The sequence below is a fragment of the Nerophis ophidion genome, linkage group LG18 (assembly GCF_033978795.1).
Source record: "Nerophis ophidion isolate RoL-2023_Sa linkage group LG18, RoL_Noph_v1.0, whole genome shotgun sequence".
NCBI classification, from domain to species: Eukaryota; Metazoa; Chordata; class Actinopteri; order Syngnathiformes; family Syngnathidae; genus Nerophis; species Nerophis ophidion.
Genome location: NC_084628.1, coordinates 1,939,840 through 1,960,583, shown reverse-complemented (window position 1 = coordinate 1,960,583; position 20,744 = coordinate 1,939,840). Strand labels below are relative to the sequence as shown.

At 38.9% G+C, this 20,744-nt stretch overlaps 1 protein-coding gene across 1 annotated transcript in view; it reads right to left on the bottom strand.

Moving 5' to 3' along the window:
• Positions 1-10,851: 10,851 nt before the first annotated feature.
• Positions 10,852-20,744, bottom strand: part of dhx36 (DEAH (Asp-Glu-Ala-His) box polypeptide 36) — a 34,941-nt gene continuing 25,048 nt past the window's right edge. Inside the window, exons 14-16 of the mRNA XM_061878533.1 lie at positions 20,173-20,260; positions 11,075-11,130; positions 10,852-10,984 (exon numbers count right to left, since the gene is read on the bottom strand). Of these exons, the coding sequence (XP_061734517.1) occupies positions 10,916-10,984; positions 11,075-11,130; positions 20,173-20,260 (213 nt within the window). The 3' untranslated portion in view covers positions 10,852-10,915. The remainder of the gene's footprint in view (positions 10,985-11,074; positions 11,131-20,172; positions 20,261-20,744) is intronic.

Here is a 20,744-nt window from a genome sequence, read left to right as displayed (position 1 = left end):
TATGTTGGTAGCAATAACAATCTTTTTAACAATCAGTCCAAGAGACACACTTACCTTGTCTCGGCTATGTTGGTAGCAATAACAATCTTTTTAACAATCAGTCCAAGAGACACACTTACCTTGTCTCGGCTATGTTGGTAGCAATAACAATCTTTTTAACAATCAGTCCAAGGGACACACTTACCTTGTCTCGGCTATGTTGGTAGCAATAACAATCTTTTTAACAATCAGTCCAAGGGACACACTTACCTTGTCTCGGCTATGTTGGTAGCAATAACAATCTTTTTAACAATCAGTCCAAGGAGACACACTTACCTTGTCTCGGCTATGTTGGTAGCAATAACAATCTTTTTAACAATCAGTCCAAGAGACACACTTACCTTGTCTCGGCTATGTTGGTAGCAATAACAATCTTTTTAACAATCAGTCCAAGAGGACACACTTACCTTGTCTCGGCTATGTTGGGTAGCAATAACAATCTTTTTAACAATCAGTCCAAGAGACACACTTACCTTGTCTCGGCTATGTTGGTAGCAATAACAATCTTTTTAACAATCAGTCCCAAGAGGACACACTTACCTTGTCTCGGCTATGTTGGTAGCAATAACAATCTTTTTAACAATCAGTCCAAGAGACACACTTACCTTGTCTCGGCTATGTTGGTAGCAATAACAATCTTTTTAACAATCAGTCCAAGAGGACACACTTACCTTGTCTCGGCTATGTTTGTAGCAATAACAATCTTTTTAACAATCAGTCCAAGAGACACACTTACCTTGTCTCGGCTATGTTGGTAGCAATAACAATCTTTTTAACAATCAGTCCAAGAGACACACTTACCTTGTCTCGGCTATGTTGGTAGCAATAACAATCTTTTTAACAATCAGTCCAAGAGGACACACTTACCTTGTCTCGGCTATGTTGGTAGCAATAACAATCTTTTTAACAATCAGTCCAAGAGGACACACTTACCTTGTCTCGGCTATGTTGGTAGCAATAACAATCTTTTTAACAATCAGTCCAAGAGACACACTTACCTTGTCTCGGCTATGTTGGTAGCAATAACAATCTTTTTAACAATCAGTCCAAGAGACACACTTACCTTGTCTCGGCTATGTTGGTAGCAATAACAATCTTTTTAACAATCAGTCCAAGGGACACACTTACCTTGTCTCGGCTATGTTGGTAGCAATAACAATCTTTTTAACAATCAGTCCAAGAGACACACTTACCTTGTCTCGGCTATGTTGGTAGCAATAACAATCTTTTTAACAATCAGTCCAAGGAGACACACTTACCTTGTCTCGGCTATGTTGGTAGCAATAACAATCTTTTTAACAATCAGTCCAAGAGACACACTTACCTTGTCTCGGCTATGTTGGTAGCAATAACAATCTTTTTAACAATCAGTCCAAGGACACACTTACCTTGTCTCGGCTATGTTGGTAGCAATAACAATCTTTTTAACAATCAGTCCAAGGAGACACACTTACCTTGTCTCGGCTATGTTGGTAGCAATAACAATCTTTTTAACAATCAGTCCAAGAGACACACTTACCTTGTCTCGGCTATGTTTGGTAGCAATAACAATCTTTTTAACAATCAGTCCAAGAGACACACTTACTTGTCTCGGCTATGTTGGTAGCAATAACAATCTTTTTAACAATCAGTCCAAGAGACACACTTACCTTGTCTCGGCTATGTTGGTAGCAATAACAATCTTTTAACAATCAGTCCAAGAGACACACTTACCTTGTCTCGGCTATGTTGGTAGCAATAACAATCTTTTTAACAATCAGTCCAAGAGACACACTTACCTTGTCTCGGCTATGTTGGTAGCAATAACAATCTTTTTAACAATCAGTCCAAGAGACACACTTACCTTGTCTCGGCTATGTTGGTAGCAATAACAATCTTTTTAACAATCAGTCCAAGAGACACACTTACCTTGTCTCGGCTATGTTGGTAGCAATAACAATCTTTTTAACAATCAGTCCAAGGAGACACACTTACCTTGTCTCGGCTATGTTGGTAGCAATAACAATCTTTTTAACAATCAGTCCAAGAGACACACTTACCTTGTCTCGGCTATGTTGGTAGCAATAACAATCTTTTTAACAATCAGTCCAAGGGACACACTTACCTTGTCTCGGCTATGTTGGTAGCAATAACAATCTTTTTAACAATCAGTCCAAGAGACACACTTACCTTGTCTCGGCTATGTTGGTAGCAATAACAATCTTTTTAACAATCAGTCAAGGAGACACACTTACCTTGTCTCGGCTATGTTGGTAGCAATAACAATCTTTTTAACAATCAGTCCAAGAGACACACTTACCTTGTCTCGGCTATGTTGGTAGCAATAACAATCTTTTTAACAATCAGTCCAAGAGACACACTTACCTTGTCTCGGCTATGTTGGTAGCAATAACAATCTTTTTAACAATCAGTCCAAGAGACACACTTACCTTGTCTCGGCTATGTTGGTAGCAATAACAATCTTTTTAACAATCAGTCCAAGAGACACACTTACCTTGTCTCGGCTATGTTGGTAGCAATAACAATCTTTTTAACAATCAGTCCAAGAGACACACTTACCTTGTCTCGGCTATGTTGGTAGCAATAACAATCTTTTTAACAATCAGTCCAAGAGGACCACACTTACCTTGTCTCGGCTATGTTGGTAGCAATAACAATCTTTTTAACAATCAGTCCAAGAGACACACTTACCTTGTCTCGGCTATGTTGGTAGCAATAACAATCTTTTTAACAATCAGTCCAAGAGACACACTTACCTTGTCTCGGCTATGTTGGTAGCAATAACAATCTTTTTAACAATCAGTCCAAGGGACACACTTACCTTGTCTCGGCTATGTTGGTAGCAATAACAATCTTTTTAACAATCAGTCCAAGAGACACACTTACCTTGTCTCGGCTATGTTGGTAGCAATAACAATCTTTTTAACAATCAGTCCAAGAGACACACTTACCTTGTCTCGGCTATGTTGGTAGCAATAACAATCTTTTTAACAATCAGTCCAAGAGACACACTTACCTTGTCTCGGCTATGTTGGTAGCAATAACAATCTTTTTAACAATCAGTCCAAGAGACACACTTACCTTGTCTCGGCTATGTTGGTAGCAATAACAATCTTTTTAACAATCAGTCCAAGAGACACACTTACCTTGTCTCGGCTATGTTGGTAGCAATAACAATCTTTTTAACAATCAGTCCAAGAGACACACTTACCTTGTCTCGGCTATGTTGGTAGCAATAACAATCTTTTTAACAATCAGTCCAAGAGACACACTTACCTTGTCTCGGCTATGTTGGTAGCAATAACAATCTTTTTAACAATCAGTCCAAGAGGACACACTTACCTTGTCTCGGCTATGTTGGTAGCAATAACAATCTTTTTAACAATCAGTCCAAGAGACACACTTACCTTGTCTCGGCTATGTTGGTAGCAATAACAATCTTTTTAACAATCAGTCCAAGAGACACACTTACCTTGTCTCGGCTATGTTGGTAGCAATAACAATCTTTTTAACAATCAGTCCAAGAGACACACTTACCTTGTCTCGGCTATGTTGGTAGCAATAACAATCTTTTTAACAATCAGTCCAAGAGACACACTTACCTTGTCTCGGCTATGTTGGTAGCAATAACAATCTTTTTAACAATCAGTCCAAGAGACACACTTACCTTGTCTCGGCTATGTTGGTAGCAATAACAATCTTTTTAACAATCAGTCCAAGAGACACACTTACCTTGTCTCGGCTATGTTGGTAGCAATAACAATCTTTTTAACAATCAGTCCAAGGAGACACACTTACCTTGTCTCGGCTATGTTGGTAGCAATAACAATCTTTTTAACAATCAGTCCAAGAGACACACTTACCTTGTCTCGGCTATGTTGGTAGCAATAACAATCTTTTTAACAATCAGTCCAAGAGACACACTTACCTTGTCTCGGCTATGTTGGTAGCAATAACAATCTTTTTAACAATCAGTCCAAGAGACACACTTACCTTGTCTCGGCTATGTTGGTAGCAATAACAATCTTTTAACAATCAGTCCAAGGGACACACTTACCTTGTCTCGGCTATGTTGGTAGCAATAACAATCTTTTTAACAATCAGTCCAAGAGACACACTTACCTTGTCTCGGCTATGTTGGTAGCAATAACAATCTTTTTAACAATCAGTCCAAGAGACACACTTACCTTGTCTCGGCTATGTTGGTAGCAATAACAATCTTTTTAACAATCAGTCCAAGAGACACACTTACCTTGTCTCGGCTATGTTGGTAGCAATAACAATCTTTTAACAATCAGTCCAAGAGACACACTTACCTTGTCTCGGCTATGTTGGTAGCAATAACAATCTTTTTAACAATCAGTCCAAGGGACACACTTACCTTGTCTCGGCTATGTTGGTAGCAATAACAATCTTTTTAACAATCAGTCCAAGGAGACACACTTACCTTGTCTCGGCTATGTTGGTAGCAATAACAATCTTTTTAACAATCAGTCCAAGAGACACACTTACCTTGTCTCGGCTATGTTGGTAGCAATAACAATCTTTTTAACAATCAGTCCAAGAGACACACTTACCTTGTCTCGGCTATGTTGGTAGCAATAACAATCTTTTTAACAATCAGTCCAAGAGACACACTTACCTTGTCTCGGCTATGTTGGTAGCAATAACAATCTTTTTAACAATCAGTCCAAGGGACACACTTACCTTGTCTCGGCTATGTGGTAGCAATAACAATCTTTTTAACAATCAGTCCAAGAGACACACTTACCTTGTCTCGGCTATGTTGGTAGCAATAACAATCTTTTTAACAATCAGTCCAAGAGGACACACTTACCTTGTCTCGGCTATGTTGGTAGCAATAACAATCTTTTTAACAATCAGTCCAAGAGACACACTTACCTTGTCTCGGCTATGTTGGTAGCAATAACAATCTTTTTAACAATCAGTCCAAGAGGACACACTTACCTTGTCTCGGCTATGTTGGTAGCAATAACAATCTTTTTAACAATCAGTCCAAGAGACACACTTACCTTGTCTCGGCTATGTTGGTAGCAATAACAATCTTTTTAACAATCAGTCAAGAGGACACACTTACCTTGTCTCGGCTATGTTGGTAGCAATAACAATCTTTTAACAATCAGTCCAAGAGACACACTTACCTTGTCTCGGCTATGTTGGTAGCAATAACAATCTTTTTAAACAATCAGTCCAAGAGACACACTTACCTTGTCTCGGCTATGTTGGTAGCAATAACAATCTTTTTAACAATCAGTCCAAGAGACACACTTACCTTGTCTCGGCTATGTTGGTAGCAATAACAATCTTTTTAACAATCAGTCCAAGGGACACACTTACCTTGTCTCGGCTATGTTGGTAGCAATAACAATCTTTTTAACAATCAGTCCAAGAGACACACTTACCTTGTCTCGGCTATGTTGGTAGCAATAACAATCTTTTAAACAATCAGTCCAAGAGACACACTTACCTTGTCTCGGCTATGTTGGTAGCAATAACAATCTTTTTAACAATCAGTCCAAGGGACACACTTACCTTGTCTCGGCTATGTTGGTAGCAATAACAATCTTTTTAACAATCAGTCCAAGAGACACACTTACCTTGTCTCGGCTATGTTGGTAGCAATAACAATCTTTTTAACAATCAGTCCAAGAGGACACACTTACCTTGTCTCGGCTATGTTGGTAGCAATAACAATCTTTTTAACAATCAGTCCAAGAGACACACTTACCTTGTCTCGGCTATGTTGGTAGCAATAACAATCTTTTTAACAATCAGTCCAAGGGACACACTTACCTTGTCTCGGCTATGTTGGTAGCAATAACAATCTTTTTAACAATCAGTCCAAGAGACACACTTACCTTGTCTCGGCTATGTTGGTAGCAATAACAATCTTTTTAACAATCAGTCCAAGAGACACACTTACCTTGTCTCGGCTATGTTGGTAGCAATAACAATCTTTTTAACAATCAGTCCAAGAGACACACTTACCTTGTCTCGGCTATGTTGGTAGCAATAACAATCTTTTAACAATCAGTCCAAGAGGACACACTTACCTTGTCTCGGCTATGTTGGTAGCAATAACAATCTTTTTAACAATCAGTCCAAGAGACACACTTACCTTGTCTCGGCTATGTTGGTAGCAATAACAATCTTTTTAACAATCAGTCCAAGAGACACACTTACCTTGTCTCGGCTATGTTGGTAGCAATAACAATCTTTTTAACAATCAGTCCAAGGGACACACTTACCTTGTCTCGGCTATGTTGGTAGCAATAACAATCTTTTTAACAATCAGTCCAAGAGACACACTTACCTTGTCTCGGCTATGTTGGTAGCAATAACAATCTTTTTAACAATCAGTCCAAGGAGACACACTTACCTTGTCTCGGCTATGTTGGTAGCAATAACAATCTTTTTAACAATCAGTCCAAGAGACACACTTACCTTGTCTCGGCTATGTTGGTAGCAATAACAATCTTTTTAACAATCAGTCCAAGAGACACACTTACCTTGTCTCGGCTATGTTGGTAGCAATAACAATCTTTTTAACAATCAGTCCAAGAGACACACTTACCTTGTCTCGGCTATGTTGGTAGCAATAACAATCTTTTTAACAATCAGTCCAAGAGACACACTTACCTTGTCTCGGCTATGTTGGTAGCAATAACAATCTTTTTAACAATCAGTCCAAGAGACACACTTACCTTGTCTCGGCTATGTTGGTAGCAATAACAATCTTTTTAACAATCAGTCCAAGAGACACACTTACCTTGTCTCGGCTATGTTGGTAGCAATAACAATCTTTTTAACAATCAGTCCAAGGACACACTTACCTTGTCTCGGCTATGTTGGTAGCAATAACAATCTTTTTAACAATCAGTCCAAGAGACACACTTACCTTGTCTCGGCTATGTTGGTAGCAATAACAATCTTTTTAACAATCAGTCCAAGGTACACACTTACCTTGTCTCGGCTATGTTGGTAGCAATAACAATCTTTTTAACAATCAGTCCAAGAGACACACTTACCTTGTCTCGGCTATGTTGGTAGCAATAACAATCTTTTTAACAATCAGTCCAAGGGACACACTTACCTTGTCTCGGCTATGTTGGTAGCAATAACAATCTTTTTAACAATCAGTCCAAGAGACACACTTACCTTGTCTCGGCTATGTTGGTAGCAATAACAATCTTTTTAACAATCAGTCCAAGAGACACACTTACCTTGTCTCGGCTATGTTGGTAGCAATAACAATCTTTTTAACAATCAGTCCAAGAGACACACTTACCTTGTCTCGGCTATGTTGGTAGCAATAACAATCTTTTTAACAATCAGTCCAAGAGACACACTTACCTTGTCTCGGCTATGTTGGTAGCAATAACAATCTTTTTAACAATCAGTCCAAGAGGACACACTTACCTTGTCTCGGCTATGTTGGTAGCAATAACAATCTTTTTAACAATCAGTCCAAGGGACACACTTACCTTGTCTCGGCTATGTTGGTAGCAATAACAATCTTTTTAACAATCAGTCCAAGAGGACACACTTACCTTGTCTCGGCTATGTTGGTAGCAATAACAATCTTTTAACAATCAGTCCAAGAGACACACTTACCTTGTCTCGGCTATGTTGGTAGCAATAACAATCTTTTTAACAATCAGTCCAAGAGACACACTTACCTTGTCTCGGCTATGTTGGTAGCAATAACAATCTTTTTAACAATCAGTCCAAGGGACACACTTACCTTGTCTCGGCTATGTTGGTAGCAATAACAATCTTTTTAACAATCAGTCCAAGAGACACACTTACCTTGTCTCGGCTATGTTGGTAGCAATAACAATCTTTTTAACAATCAGTCCAAGAGACACACTTACCTTGTCTCGGCTATGTTGGTAGCAATAACAATCTTTTTAACAATCAGTCCAAGGGACACACTTACCTTGTCTCGGCTATGTTGGTAGCAATAACAATCTTTTAACAATCAGTCCAAGAGACACACTTACCTTGTCTCGGCTATGTTGGTAGCAATAACAATCTTTTTAACAATCAGTCCAAGGGACACACTTACCTTGTCTCGGCTATGTTGGTAGCAATAACAATCTTTTAACAATCAGTCCAAGAGACACACTTACCTTGTCTCGGCTATGTTGGTAGCAATAACAATCTTTTTAACAATCAGTCCAAGAGACACACTTACCTTGTCTCGGCTATGTTGGTAGCAATAACAATCTTTTTAACAATCAGTCCAAGAGACACACTTACCTTGTCTCGGCTATGTTGGTAGCAATAACAATCTTTTTAACAATCAGTCCAAGAGACACACTTACCTTGTCTCGGCTATGTTGGTAGCAATAACAATCTTTTTAACAATCAGTCCAAGAGACACACTTACCTTGTCTCGGCTATGTTGGTAGCAATAACAATCTTTTTAACAATCAGTCCAAGGGACACACTTACCTTGTCTCGGCTATGTTGGTAGCAATAACAATCTTTTTAACAATCAGTCCAAGAGACACACTTACCTTGTCTCGGCTATGTTGGTAGCAATAACAATCTTTTTAACAATCAGTCCAAGGGACACACTTACCTTGTCTCGGCTATGTTGGTAGCAATAACAATCTTTTTAACAATCAGTCCAAGGGACACACTTACCTTGTCTCGGCTATGTTGGTAGCAATAACAATCTTTTTAACAATCAGTCCAAGGGACACACTTACCTTGTCTCGGCTATGTTGGTAGCAATAACAATCTTTTTAACAATCAGTCCAAGAGACACACTTACCTTGTCTCGGCTATGTTGGTAGCAATAACAATCTTTTTAACAATCAGTCCAAGGTACACACTTACCTTGTCTCGGCTATGTTGGTAGCAATAACAATCTTTTTAACAATCAGTCCAAGAGACACACTTACCTTGTCTCGGCTATGTTGGTAGCAATAACAATCTTTTTAACAATCAGTCCAAGGGACACACTTACCTTGTCTCGGCTATGTTGGTAGCAATAACAATCTTTTTAACAATCAGTCCAAGGGACACACTTACCTTGTCTCGGCTATGTTGGTAGCAATAACAATCTTTTTAACAATCAGTCCAAGGGACACACTTACCTTGTCTCGGCTATGTTGGTAGCAATAACAATCTTTTTAACAATCAGTCCAAGAGACACACTTACCTTGTCTCGGCTATGTTGGTAGCAATAACAATCTTTTTAACAATCAGTCCAAGAGACACACTTACCTTGTCTCGGCTATGTTGGTAGCAATAACAATCTTTTAACAATCAGTCCAAGGGACACACTTACCTTGTCTCGGCTATGTTGGTAGCAATAACAATCTTTTTAACAATCAGTCCAAGGGACACACTTACCTTGTCTCGGCTATGTTGGTAGCAATAACAATCTTTTTAACAATCAGTCCAAGAGACACACTTACCTTGTCTCGGCTATGTTGGTAGCAATAATAATCTTTTCAACAACCAGTCCAAGGGACACACTTACCTTGTCTCGGCTATGTTGGTAGCAATAACAATCTTTTTAACAATCAGTCCAAGGGACACACTTACCTTGTCTCGGCTATGTTGGTAGCAATAACAATCTTTTTAACAATCAGTCCAAGAGACACACTTACCTTGTCTCGGCTATGTTGGTAGCAATAACAATCTTTTTAACAATCAGTCCAAGGACACACTTACCTTGTCTCGGCTATGTTGGTAGCAATAACAATCTTTTTAACATCAGTCCAAGAGACACACTTACCTTGTCTCGGCTATGTTGGTAGCAATAACAATCTTTTTAACAATCAGTCCAAGAGACACACTTACCTTGTCTCGGCTATGTTGGTAGCAATAACAATCTTTTTAACAATCAGTCCAAGAGACACACTTACCTTGTCTCGGCTATGTTGGTAGCAATAACAATCTTTTTAACAATCAGTCCAAGAGACACACTTACCTTGTCTCGGCTATGTTGGTAGCAATAACAATCTTTTTAACAATCAGTCCAAGAGACACACTTACCTTGTCTCGGCTATGTTGGTAGCAATAACAATCTTTTCAACAACCAGTCCAAGGGACACACTTACCTTGTCTCGGCTATGTTGGTAGCAATAACAATCTTTTTAACAATCAGTCCAAGGGACACACTTACCTTGTCTCGGCTATGTTGGTAGCAATAACAATCTTTTTAACAATCAGTCCAAGAGACACACTTACCTTGTCTCGGCTATGTTGGTAGCAATAACAATCTTTTTAACAATCAGTCCAAGGGACACACTTACCTTGTCTCGGCTATGTTGGTAGCAATAACAATCTTTTTAACAATCAGTCCAAGAGACACACTTACCTTGTCTCGGCTATGTTGGTAGCAATAACAATCTTTTTAACAATCAGTCCAAGGGACACACTTACCTTGTCTCGGCTATGTTGGTAGCAATAACAATCTTTTTAACAATCAGTCCAAGAGACACACTTACCTTGTCTCGGCTATGTTGGTAGCAATAACAATCTTTTTAACAATCAGTCCAAGGGACACACTTACCTTGTCTCGGCTATGTTGGTAGCAATAACAATCTTTTTAACAATCAGTCCAAGGGACACACTTACCTTGTCTCGGCTATGTTGGTAGCAATAACAATCTTTTTAACAATCAGTCCAAGAGACACACTTACCTTGTCTCGGCTATGTTGGTAGCAATAACAATCTTTTTAACAATCAGTCCAAGAGACACACTTACCTTGTCTCGGCTATGTTGGTAGCAATAACAATCTTTTTAACAATCAGTCCAAGAGACACACTTACCTTGTCTCGGCTATGTTGGTAGCAATAACAATCTTTTTAACAATCAGTCCAAGAGACACACTTACCTTGTCTCGGCTATGTTGGTAGCAATAACAATCTTTCGCACCCCAGGAGGCGGCCTTTTGAACACCTGTCAGGAGCGGAGGACAAAGATGAGATTGGATTTGGCTCATAATTGAGAAGGAGGTTTGCCCAGACGAGCGAGGCCGTAAACACTGACCTGTGTCTGATTGACAGTGGGCATGAGCGAGTGCAGCGGGATGATAACAAAGCTCTCTAAAACACACAAAAAAGTGGCATTGGAAACAACAGAAAACAACTTTCTTCTTGTTAGAGCTGCTAAAAACACAAAAGGGAATGCATCAAGTTAGACATATGATGTACTTCATGATTGACTTGTGAATATTGAGTAAGTGACAATAAAGAGAGCGTCATTGCCCTGATGGAATGCATGGTGTCTGTCTCCATAGTAACGACACGTCTCTACTAACTAACATGTAAACAGTAACTTTGCAACAGCAAAAAGTACATTCCTGCAGCTTTACATTAAATTATGACTCTTTACAGACTGCTGATTGGTCAGAGAATGTTGATGCAGTGAAGTCTGCAAGTCCTTGGACAGTTTTGTGTATAATTTGCTTTTTCTAAACAGTGATAGAAGTGTAGATTTTTAGCTGAAATGTTTTACAAAATATACAGTATAGTATATACACCTTAGGAATTACACATTTTACACAGTGCACGTTCATTTTTCTAAGCTCAGACAAATGTTACCAAAGGAGGTGTCACTGATATCTGGGCAAGTGGAATTATTGCGTGAATCGAGAGTCAACTTTTGCATCAAAAACATTGGAAATCTTTTTTATATTGGAAGTTTTTTCATACACTCATGACACTCAGCATCAAGGGCTGGAATTGGGGGTTAAATCACCAAAAATGATTCCCAGGCGCGGCCACCACTGCTGCTCACTGCTCCCCTCACCTCCCAGGAGGTGAACAAGGGGAAGGGTCGAATTTCACCACACCTAGTGTGTGTGTGTGTGTGTGTGTGTGTGTGTGTGTGTGTGTGTGTGTGTGTGTGTGTGTGTGCGTGTGAGACAATCACTGCTACTTTAACTTGACTTTAATTTTAGAACATTTAAAATCTTTTTGTTAGGGCTATCAAAAATAAGTAGTTAAATGGGAACTGCAATTTTTGGGGAATTTTTCCTATCGTTCACAATTATTTTGCGTCCTAGATAATACAAAAAGCGATCAAAAGTCTGCTTACAAAAGAGCTTAAGTTAGCCGCTCTATTCTGCCTGTAAAGCCCTTAAAAACACATCCAAACACCTCCATTAAGGTTTTATAAAAAGGAAAGAATGATTTTTTAATTGAATGAATGTATGTATTCCATCAGACTGACATATATAGCAACACTTCATCACTCTTTGTCATTTGACAAACATGCAACTGCACCCAGTGAAAAGTATACGGGGAAAAAGCAAGAATGCTAATTCATTTCCAACCCCGAATTTACTATCGACTTATATGTTGCTTGTATAGTCCAAGTTTGAACAGCAGATTTGCTGGATACATGACCATTGCAGAACAAGCATAATATATGATAATGACAAGTCAGTATACATACACTAATTTGTTTGGCTGAAAACCTAAATACTTTCTTGCCCAAGTTCACTTCTTACTTTGGGGACAACAAATTGCAGAACATTCATTGAACAAAGATTGTGACTTCCTTGTTTCTCTGTTAAAAGACCAGATAGATAAGATGGAGTGATACCCAGAATGCTTTTCTAGATGAACACATACCAATAATTGAGGTGTCCAGCACATAAAGATGTCCAGTTAAACATAGAGTAGAAGACACAATGGTGACTAAGTTAAACATTGAGTAGAAGACACAATGGTGAGTAAGTTAACCATAGAGTAGAAGACACAATGGTGAGTAAGTTAACCATTGAGTAGAAGACACAATGGTGAGTAAGTTAACCATAGAGTAGAAGACACAATGGTGAGTAAGTTAACCATAGAGTAGAAGACACAATGGTGAGTAAGTTAACCATTGAGTAGAAGACACAATGGTGAGTAAGTTAACCATTGAGTAGAAGACACAATGGTGAGTAAGTTAACCATAGAGTAGAAGACACAATGGTGAGTAAGTTAACCATAGAGTAGAAGACACAATGGTGAGTAAGTTAACCATAGAGTAGAAGACACAATGGTGAGTAAGTTAACCATTGAGTAGAAGACACAATGGTGAGTAAGTTAACCATAGAGTAGAAGACACAATGGTGAGTAAGTTAACCATAGAGTAGAAGACACAATGGTGAGTAAGTTAACCATTGAGTAGAAGACACAATGGTGAGTAAGTTAACCATTGAGTAGAAGACACAATGGTGACTAAGTTAAACATTGAGTAGAAGACACAATGGTGAGTAAGTTAACCATAGAGTAGAAGACACAATGGTGAGTAAGTTAACCATTGAGTAGAAGACACAATGGTGAGTAAGTTAACCATAGAGTAGAAGACACAATGGTGAGTAAGTTAACCATAGAGTAGAAGACACAATGGTGAGTAAGTTAACCATTGAGTAGAAGACACAATGGTGAGTAAGTTAACCATTGAGTAGAAGACACAATGGTGAGTAAGTTAACCATTGAGTAGAAGACACAATGGTGAGTAAGTTAACCATAGAGTAGAAGACACAATGGTGAGTAAGTTAACCATAGAGTAGAAGACACAATGGTGAGTAAGTTAACCATTGAGTAGAAGACACAATGGTGAGTAAGTTAACCATTGAGTAGAAGACACAATGGTGAGTAAGTTAACCATAGAGTAGAAGACACAATGGTGAGTAAGTTAACCATAGAGTAGAAGACACAATGGTGAGTAAGTTAACCATAGAGTAGAAGACACAATGGTGAGTAAGTTAACCATTGAGTAGAAGACACAATGGTGAGTAAGTTAACCATAGAGTAGAAGACACAATGGTGAGTAAGTTAACCATAGAGTAGAAGACACAATGGTGAGTAAGTTAACCATTGAGTAGAAGACACAATGGTGAGTAAGTTAACCATTGAGTAGAAGACACAATGGTGACTAAGTTAACCATAGAGTAGAAGACACAATGGTGAGTAAGTTAACCATTGAGTAGAAGACACAATGGTGAGTAAGTTAACCATAGAGTAGAAGACACAATGGTGAGTAAGTTAACCATAGAGTAGAAGACACAATGGTGAGTAAGTTAACCATAGAGTAGAAGACACAATGGTGAGTAAGTTAAACATTGAGTAGAAGACACAATGGTGAGTAAGTTAACCATAGAGTAGAAGACACAATGGTGAGTAAGTTAACCATAGAGTAGAAGACACAATGGTGAGTAAGTTAACCATAGAGTAGAAGACACAATGGTGAGTAAGTTAACCATAGAGTAGAAGACACAATGGTGAGTAAGTTAACCATAGAGTAGAAGACACAATGGTGAGTAAGTTAACCATAGAGTAGAAGACACAATGGTGAGTAAGTTAACCATTGAGTAGAAGACACAATGGTGAGTAAGTTAACCATAGAGTAGAAGACACAATGGTGAGTAAGTTAAACATTGAGTAGAAGACACAATGGTGAGTAAGTTAAACATAGAGTAGAAGACACAATGGTGAGTAAGTTAACCATAGAGTAGAAGACACAATGGTGAGTAAGTTAACCATAGAGTAGAAGACACAATGGTGAGTAAGTTAACCATTGAGTAGAAGACACAATGGTGAGTAAGTTAACCATAGAGTAGAAGACACAATGGTGAGTAAGTTAAACATTGAGTAGAAGACACAATGGTGAGTAAGTTAAACATAGAGTAGAAGACACAATGGTGAGTAAGTTAACCATAGAGTAGAAGACACAATGGTGAGTAAGTTAACCATAGAGTAGAAGACACAATGGTGAGTAAGTTAACCATTGAGTAGAAGACACAATGGTGAGTAAGTTAACCATAGAGTAGAAGACACAATGGTGAGTAAGTTAAACATAGAGTAGAAGACACAATGGTGAGTAAGTTAACCATTGAGTAGAAGACACAATGGTGAGTAAGTTAACCATAGAGTAGAAGACACAATGGTGAGTAAGTTAACCATAGAGTAGAAGACACAATGGTGAGTAAGTTAACCATAGAGTAGAAGACACAATGGTGAGTAAGTTAACCATAGAGTAGAAGACACAATGGTGAGTAAGTTAACCATAGAGTAGAAGACATTGAGTAGAAGACACAATGGTGAGTAAGTTAAACATTGAGTAGAAGACACAATGGTGAGTAAGTTAACCATAGAGTAGAAGACACAATGGTGAGTAAGTTAACCATAGAGTAGAAGACACAATGGTGAGTAAGTTAACCATAGAGTAGAAGACACAATGGTGATTAAGACAGTGATGGATGTCAGGGCCCCATGGTAAACACTATCCAGCTAGTGGACACCATCAGCAGTAGCATTCGTGTACAACACATCTCCAAAGTCAATAACAGCTAAAAAGGTTACCACCTATTTCTGTTTCACAGTAAAAGAAAAGCAAGACTTGTTTCTATAATAAAATTCCAGTAAAAGTTTCATTTTTACAACATACTGTATGTGCTCCTTAAAACTCAAGTGGTCATCAATTAAAAATCATAAATATTTCAAAGAAGATACTAACACAATTTGTTGCTCATTTCTTGTTTTATCAGGAAAAACAGCATTTGAAAATAATAAATGACAGACATATGTCAGTGCTGGCACAAGAGATGGTTTTGAACAGTCTCATTGATAAACCACCTCCATCAGTGGAATAGAGAAGCCACTTCCTGCTGTGACACAGGTGTCAGGAACAGGTGCTCTGTCATCTCGCTGTTAGCACTCCTTCAGTCTAAATCATGGCTAGGGAACCTGTGGCTCTAGAGCCAGATGTGGCTCTTTTGATGACTGCACCTGGCTCTCGGATTAATCTGAGCTGACATTGCTTAACACGATAAGTCATGAATAATTCAACAGTGTTAAAAATAACGTTCAAAATATAAAACATTCTCATGCTTTTTTATGTTCAAGAAGTTGCATTAATGGTAAGAAGTAATTTATTTAATATCGGTTAGTGTGGGGCTTGTCCTCCTGGGGGTTCTTCAGACCACCAAGAGCCTGTTTTAAGGTTACATGATTGTTTTATTTGATTTTTCTCTCAGTTGCTTTCCAGCAATTGTCTTTTTCTCTTTCGTCCCCGCTCGCCCTCTGGCTCCAGCCCCAACCCTGTCTCTCTTCCTGGCTGCTGCTTATAACAGAGCGACAGGTGATTAGATAACAAGGCCCAGGTGGGCCGTCTGCGCACCTGTCGCTGATTTCGAGGCCGGTCCTGGCAACACCCCGCTCCGCTGCAGGCCCACAGGCCACGTCCCCTCCACAGTTAGCTTCAGAATAACAATGTTATTGCAAAGAATAAGAGAACTATTATACTCTGGAAATGTTGGTCTTACTTAAAAATGCACGTGTTCAGTTGTGTTCAGTGTTAAAAAAACATTATATGGCTCTTAGGGAAATACATTTGAAAGTATTTGTCTTCTTGGCTCTCTCAGCCAAAAAGGTTCCCGACCCCTGGTCTAAATGATTCCAGTGCACATGCCAGGGAGGAAAGTTTGTGGCCAGTGACACGCCCACTCACTACATTCCTCCAGAATCTGCTCTTCTTTTCCTCCTTCACCCTGTTTGAGTTGGAAGTGACCTTGTTGTGGCTCACCCAGCAACCTTCTTCAACATTTTCCACAGACTCTTAGTAGAATTCCAGTTATCCCTCAATACTTTATCATAAAAGTCCTTTTTCTGTTTTCTGATTAAATAAGTCACTTGTCTCTGTAGTATGTTTGCTCATTTCTGGCCTTTAAAACGTTTTTATATAATTCTTTTTTTCCCTGCATGCATTACTCAACGCTTTTGTCATCCAAGCCTTTTTATCTTTGTGTTTTGTACTTCCACATGAAGTAGTGATTAGCGGACAGTGCAAGTCGTATGATTCAATTATTGTGTTAAGGAATATCTCATTTGCAGAGTTGGTATGGGATTCACTGAATAGACGATTCCATTCTTTGTTTCTCATCATGACATGTTCAAAGGCCATCGTTCTCCTTCTAAGGGTTTTTGAAGTGTCCGGTAATCCAAACTACAGACGGCAAATACAGTTGTGATCAAAATTATTCAACCCCCACACAATTGTGGTGTTTTAGCAAGTTGGACATTTATTCCGTATTTTGTTTATAGTCATATCAAATAAAGATGCATTAAATAGACAAATGCAACTTGAATTGTAACTCTGTATTTTACAAAATAGCAAAAAGGTAAATTTTCCTTAATATGTCATTGACAAAATGATTGAAGCCCCTAGTTCCATGCATCTTTAGTACTTAGTAGAACAGTACTGACATCCTTCAAAGGTGATACACAAGCTTCTTGCAAGCATCTACAGTATTTGAGCCCATTCCTCTTGGGCAAAGGCCTCCAGTTCATTCATATTCTTGGACTTGCGTGCTGCAACTGCCTTCTTCAAGTCCCACCACAGCTTTTTTAAAGGATTTAGGTCTGGTGACTGTGAAGGCCACTCCAGAGTCTCCCAGCCCTTCTTCTGCAACCACTCTGATGTTGATTTGGAGGTATGCTTGGGATCCTTGTCCTGTTGGAAGGTCCAACGTCTCCCAAGCCTCAGCTTCCTCACTGACTTCATGACATTTGCAGCTAATATATCCTGCTAGGAAATAGAATTCATAATGCCTTGAACGCGCTGGAGATTCCCGGTACCTGAGGCAGAGAAACAGCCCCAGAGCATGATTGACCCCCCACCATGCTTAACAGTAGGCAAGGTGTTCTTCTTTTTGTAAGCTTCATTTTTTTCTCCTCCAGACATAACGTTGATTCATAGGCCCAAAGAGTTCCACTTTTGTCTCATCACTCCAGAGAACAGTTTCCCAAAACCTTTGGGGTTCGTCCAGATGATTTTTGGCATACTGGAGTCTATTTTACTTGTGCCTGGTAGTCAGAAGTGGTGTGCGCCTGGGAGTTTTGGCATAGAGGCCTTCATCTCGTAGTGCGCGCCTTATTGTCTGGGACGAAACCTGCGTTCCCCCCTCTGCAATGTCCTGTTGTAGTTCCTCAGCTGCTACCCGGGGGTTTTTCACCACTGTACACACACAGCATCCTCTTTCTACCACGCCCAGGTAGTGTTTCCACTGTACCTTTAGCTTTAAACTTGCCAATTATGCTCCCAACTGTGTCTCTTGGAATGTGTAATGTCTTTGCTATTTTCTTATATCCATATCCTTTCTTATGAAGAGAAATGACCTCCTCTCTTGACTTCTTTGACCACTCCCTGGACTTCACCATGTTGCAAATACACCATTGACCATCTACAAAATACAGAATAAATGTCCAACTTACTAAAACACCAAAATTGTGTGGGGGTTGAATAATTTTCCTCCCAACTGTACCGGAAGGTAATGGGATATATCAGTTACTATGAGACTGTTAGTTTTTTCAGTGTCTAGTATGTTGGTAAAAAGATTGTGGATTAGAGTGGCGCTCTGCTTGGTGATTCTACTGGGGCGTGTGATAACAAGCCATAAAGATACATAGACTTAACAAAGTCCTCATTCTGGTTGTTGTCATTTGGGTTTAACAGATAAATATTAAAGTCACCACATAGAAATGCATTTCCTTGTTTCATTTCTGCGATTATTTCCCCCAGGCAATTTCCAAATATATCAATGTTTGAATGTGGAGCCTTGTAAACACAGCATCCGGATGTTTATGTTCCTTTCAGCCCTGAGATTTGAATTATTACACACTCCATCACATCATCAAGCACTCTAGACATATTTTCCAGAATGTTGAAATGAATGTTTACATCAATAAACAACGCTACTCCACCCCCAGATTTGTTGATTCTATTTTTGCATCCAAAGTTGTAACCTTCAAGGTGGAAGTCCATACCTTTCTGCTCATTAATCCAGGTTCCCTGAAGGGCTTGTCAAATGATGACAGATAGTCCTGTATTTGATCAAAGCTATCTTATAGGCGCCTGGCGTTAAAATTAATTATTCAAAGATTTCCTTTGAGATAAATGATGTTGTTGAACTTGTAATATCCATAAATGATGTAAGTATACATGTAAAGTAGTAACGGGCACATTTGTAATAATTAATATTTGCGTATTTTGCTCATTTTAAGCACACGCGATGTAATCATTTCAAAAAGGCGTCATGACCTTTGATTGATTTCCCCCCAACATCACTGATTACTACTCACTGCAGACTTCATGAGAGCCAACAAATATTAAAACATCACTTACTGTACAAGACCTGCTGTCATTAGGATTTAGTCTGTGTTAGCGCTTATAACAACAACATTGATAATACGTGGTTAATATTCAAGTCACAAAATGTAAATGAGGTATTGTTGATGCTTTTGGGAAGGTTATTGATTGGGTTTTATGGGCGAAGTAGAGGACCTCCTTTTGGCTCCACTGCAAGCTGACTTGTATTTAGGTTTATTTATCAGTTACAATGCATAATTATTGTGAACCATAGGCAAAATTCCCAAAAATGTGCAGTGCCCTTGAATTCATGTGATTAATCACGAAAAATGACTGCTTCAATCATGTACAGTATATACACAGAATAATCACACAATCTATTTTGACAGTAACCCTCCATTACCAAGGTTTGAGCAAAAAGTTCAATTCAGAAACAATTCAAGTAAAACATCTTGCAGATATTTCTGAGTGACATTTCAACAATAGAATTGCATTTGTGTCCAACTACTGGGGTCCTTTCAAAGTTCATTTAGATTACGCAAGCAAGTACTACCTTTGATTAAATATTAGTCCAAGTTCAAAACTAATTGATCTCCTTAAAAAAACAGCATTATTCTTTATGTACAGTATAATCACTCAACTTGAATAATGGTCATATGGTTATTTATTAACAAGTGTATTGTACAACACAGCAACAGAAGCAATGTTATAATAGCAAACATTAACAGCGCTGATGAGTGTTACACGATGCACTTGTGGCTAACCAAAAGCAGAGTTGTGCAACATTTTAAACAAAAGCAAAAGTAGATGAAGCTGCTGCATTCTGACCACTGCTGGGTTTCTATCAAAGTAGCAGTAGAAAGAAGTAAGGAGCTCTTTACTTTCCTGCTGGCTTCCCAGAAAGGGGGAAATTACTTTGACCAACAATGGTATACAATATGCAATAACAATGATACTCTAATATTATTGACATATGAATTACTGGCGTACACTTGGTGTGTGATTACCTGATCGGAACATCTGCTGTGCCATTAGGAGGTCGTTAAGGCTGCTGATGTTGTCCCAGCCGGGCAGGAAGACCAAGATTGCACCGTCCTGTTAGAAAGCAAAAAGGTGTGGTGGCAATAAGAAGTAGACACTTGGAGCAAAGCAAAGCTTCAACATGAAACTAAATACAGCAGCAGCACAGTAACTAAGGATCAGCATATTGACACCGACACACACTTTACTCTGTTTGTCACTCAGCAATGCTCTTTATCTACTTATTTGTAACATGCTTTATTCTACTTATTTCCAACATTTTATTGCTTTTTCTTGTCTTTCAACTGCACATAACAGAGTAGTCAGCCCTGTGTTCGTCACGCTCCAAAGTTTGATGGCAAGAGGGCATTCTATTCTATTTGAAGGGTTAGGATTGTGACCGAATTAAGACGTGCTCCTCATGGACTAAAACCTGCCACATTCATTGGGACGCCATCTTCACCAGCTTGTAACCATCTTAGTGCCAAGTTACAACTATGTTTCAATTGTGTTAAAGCCATGTTAGACTCCTGTTAGACTCGTGCTAAAACCATGCTAC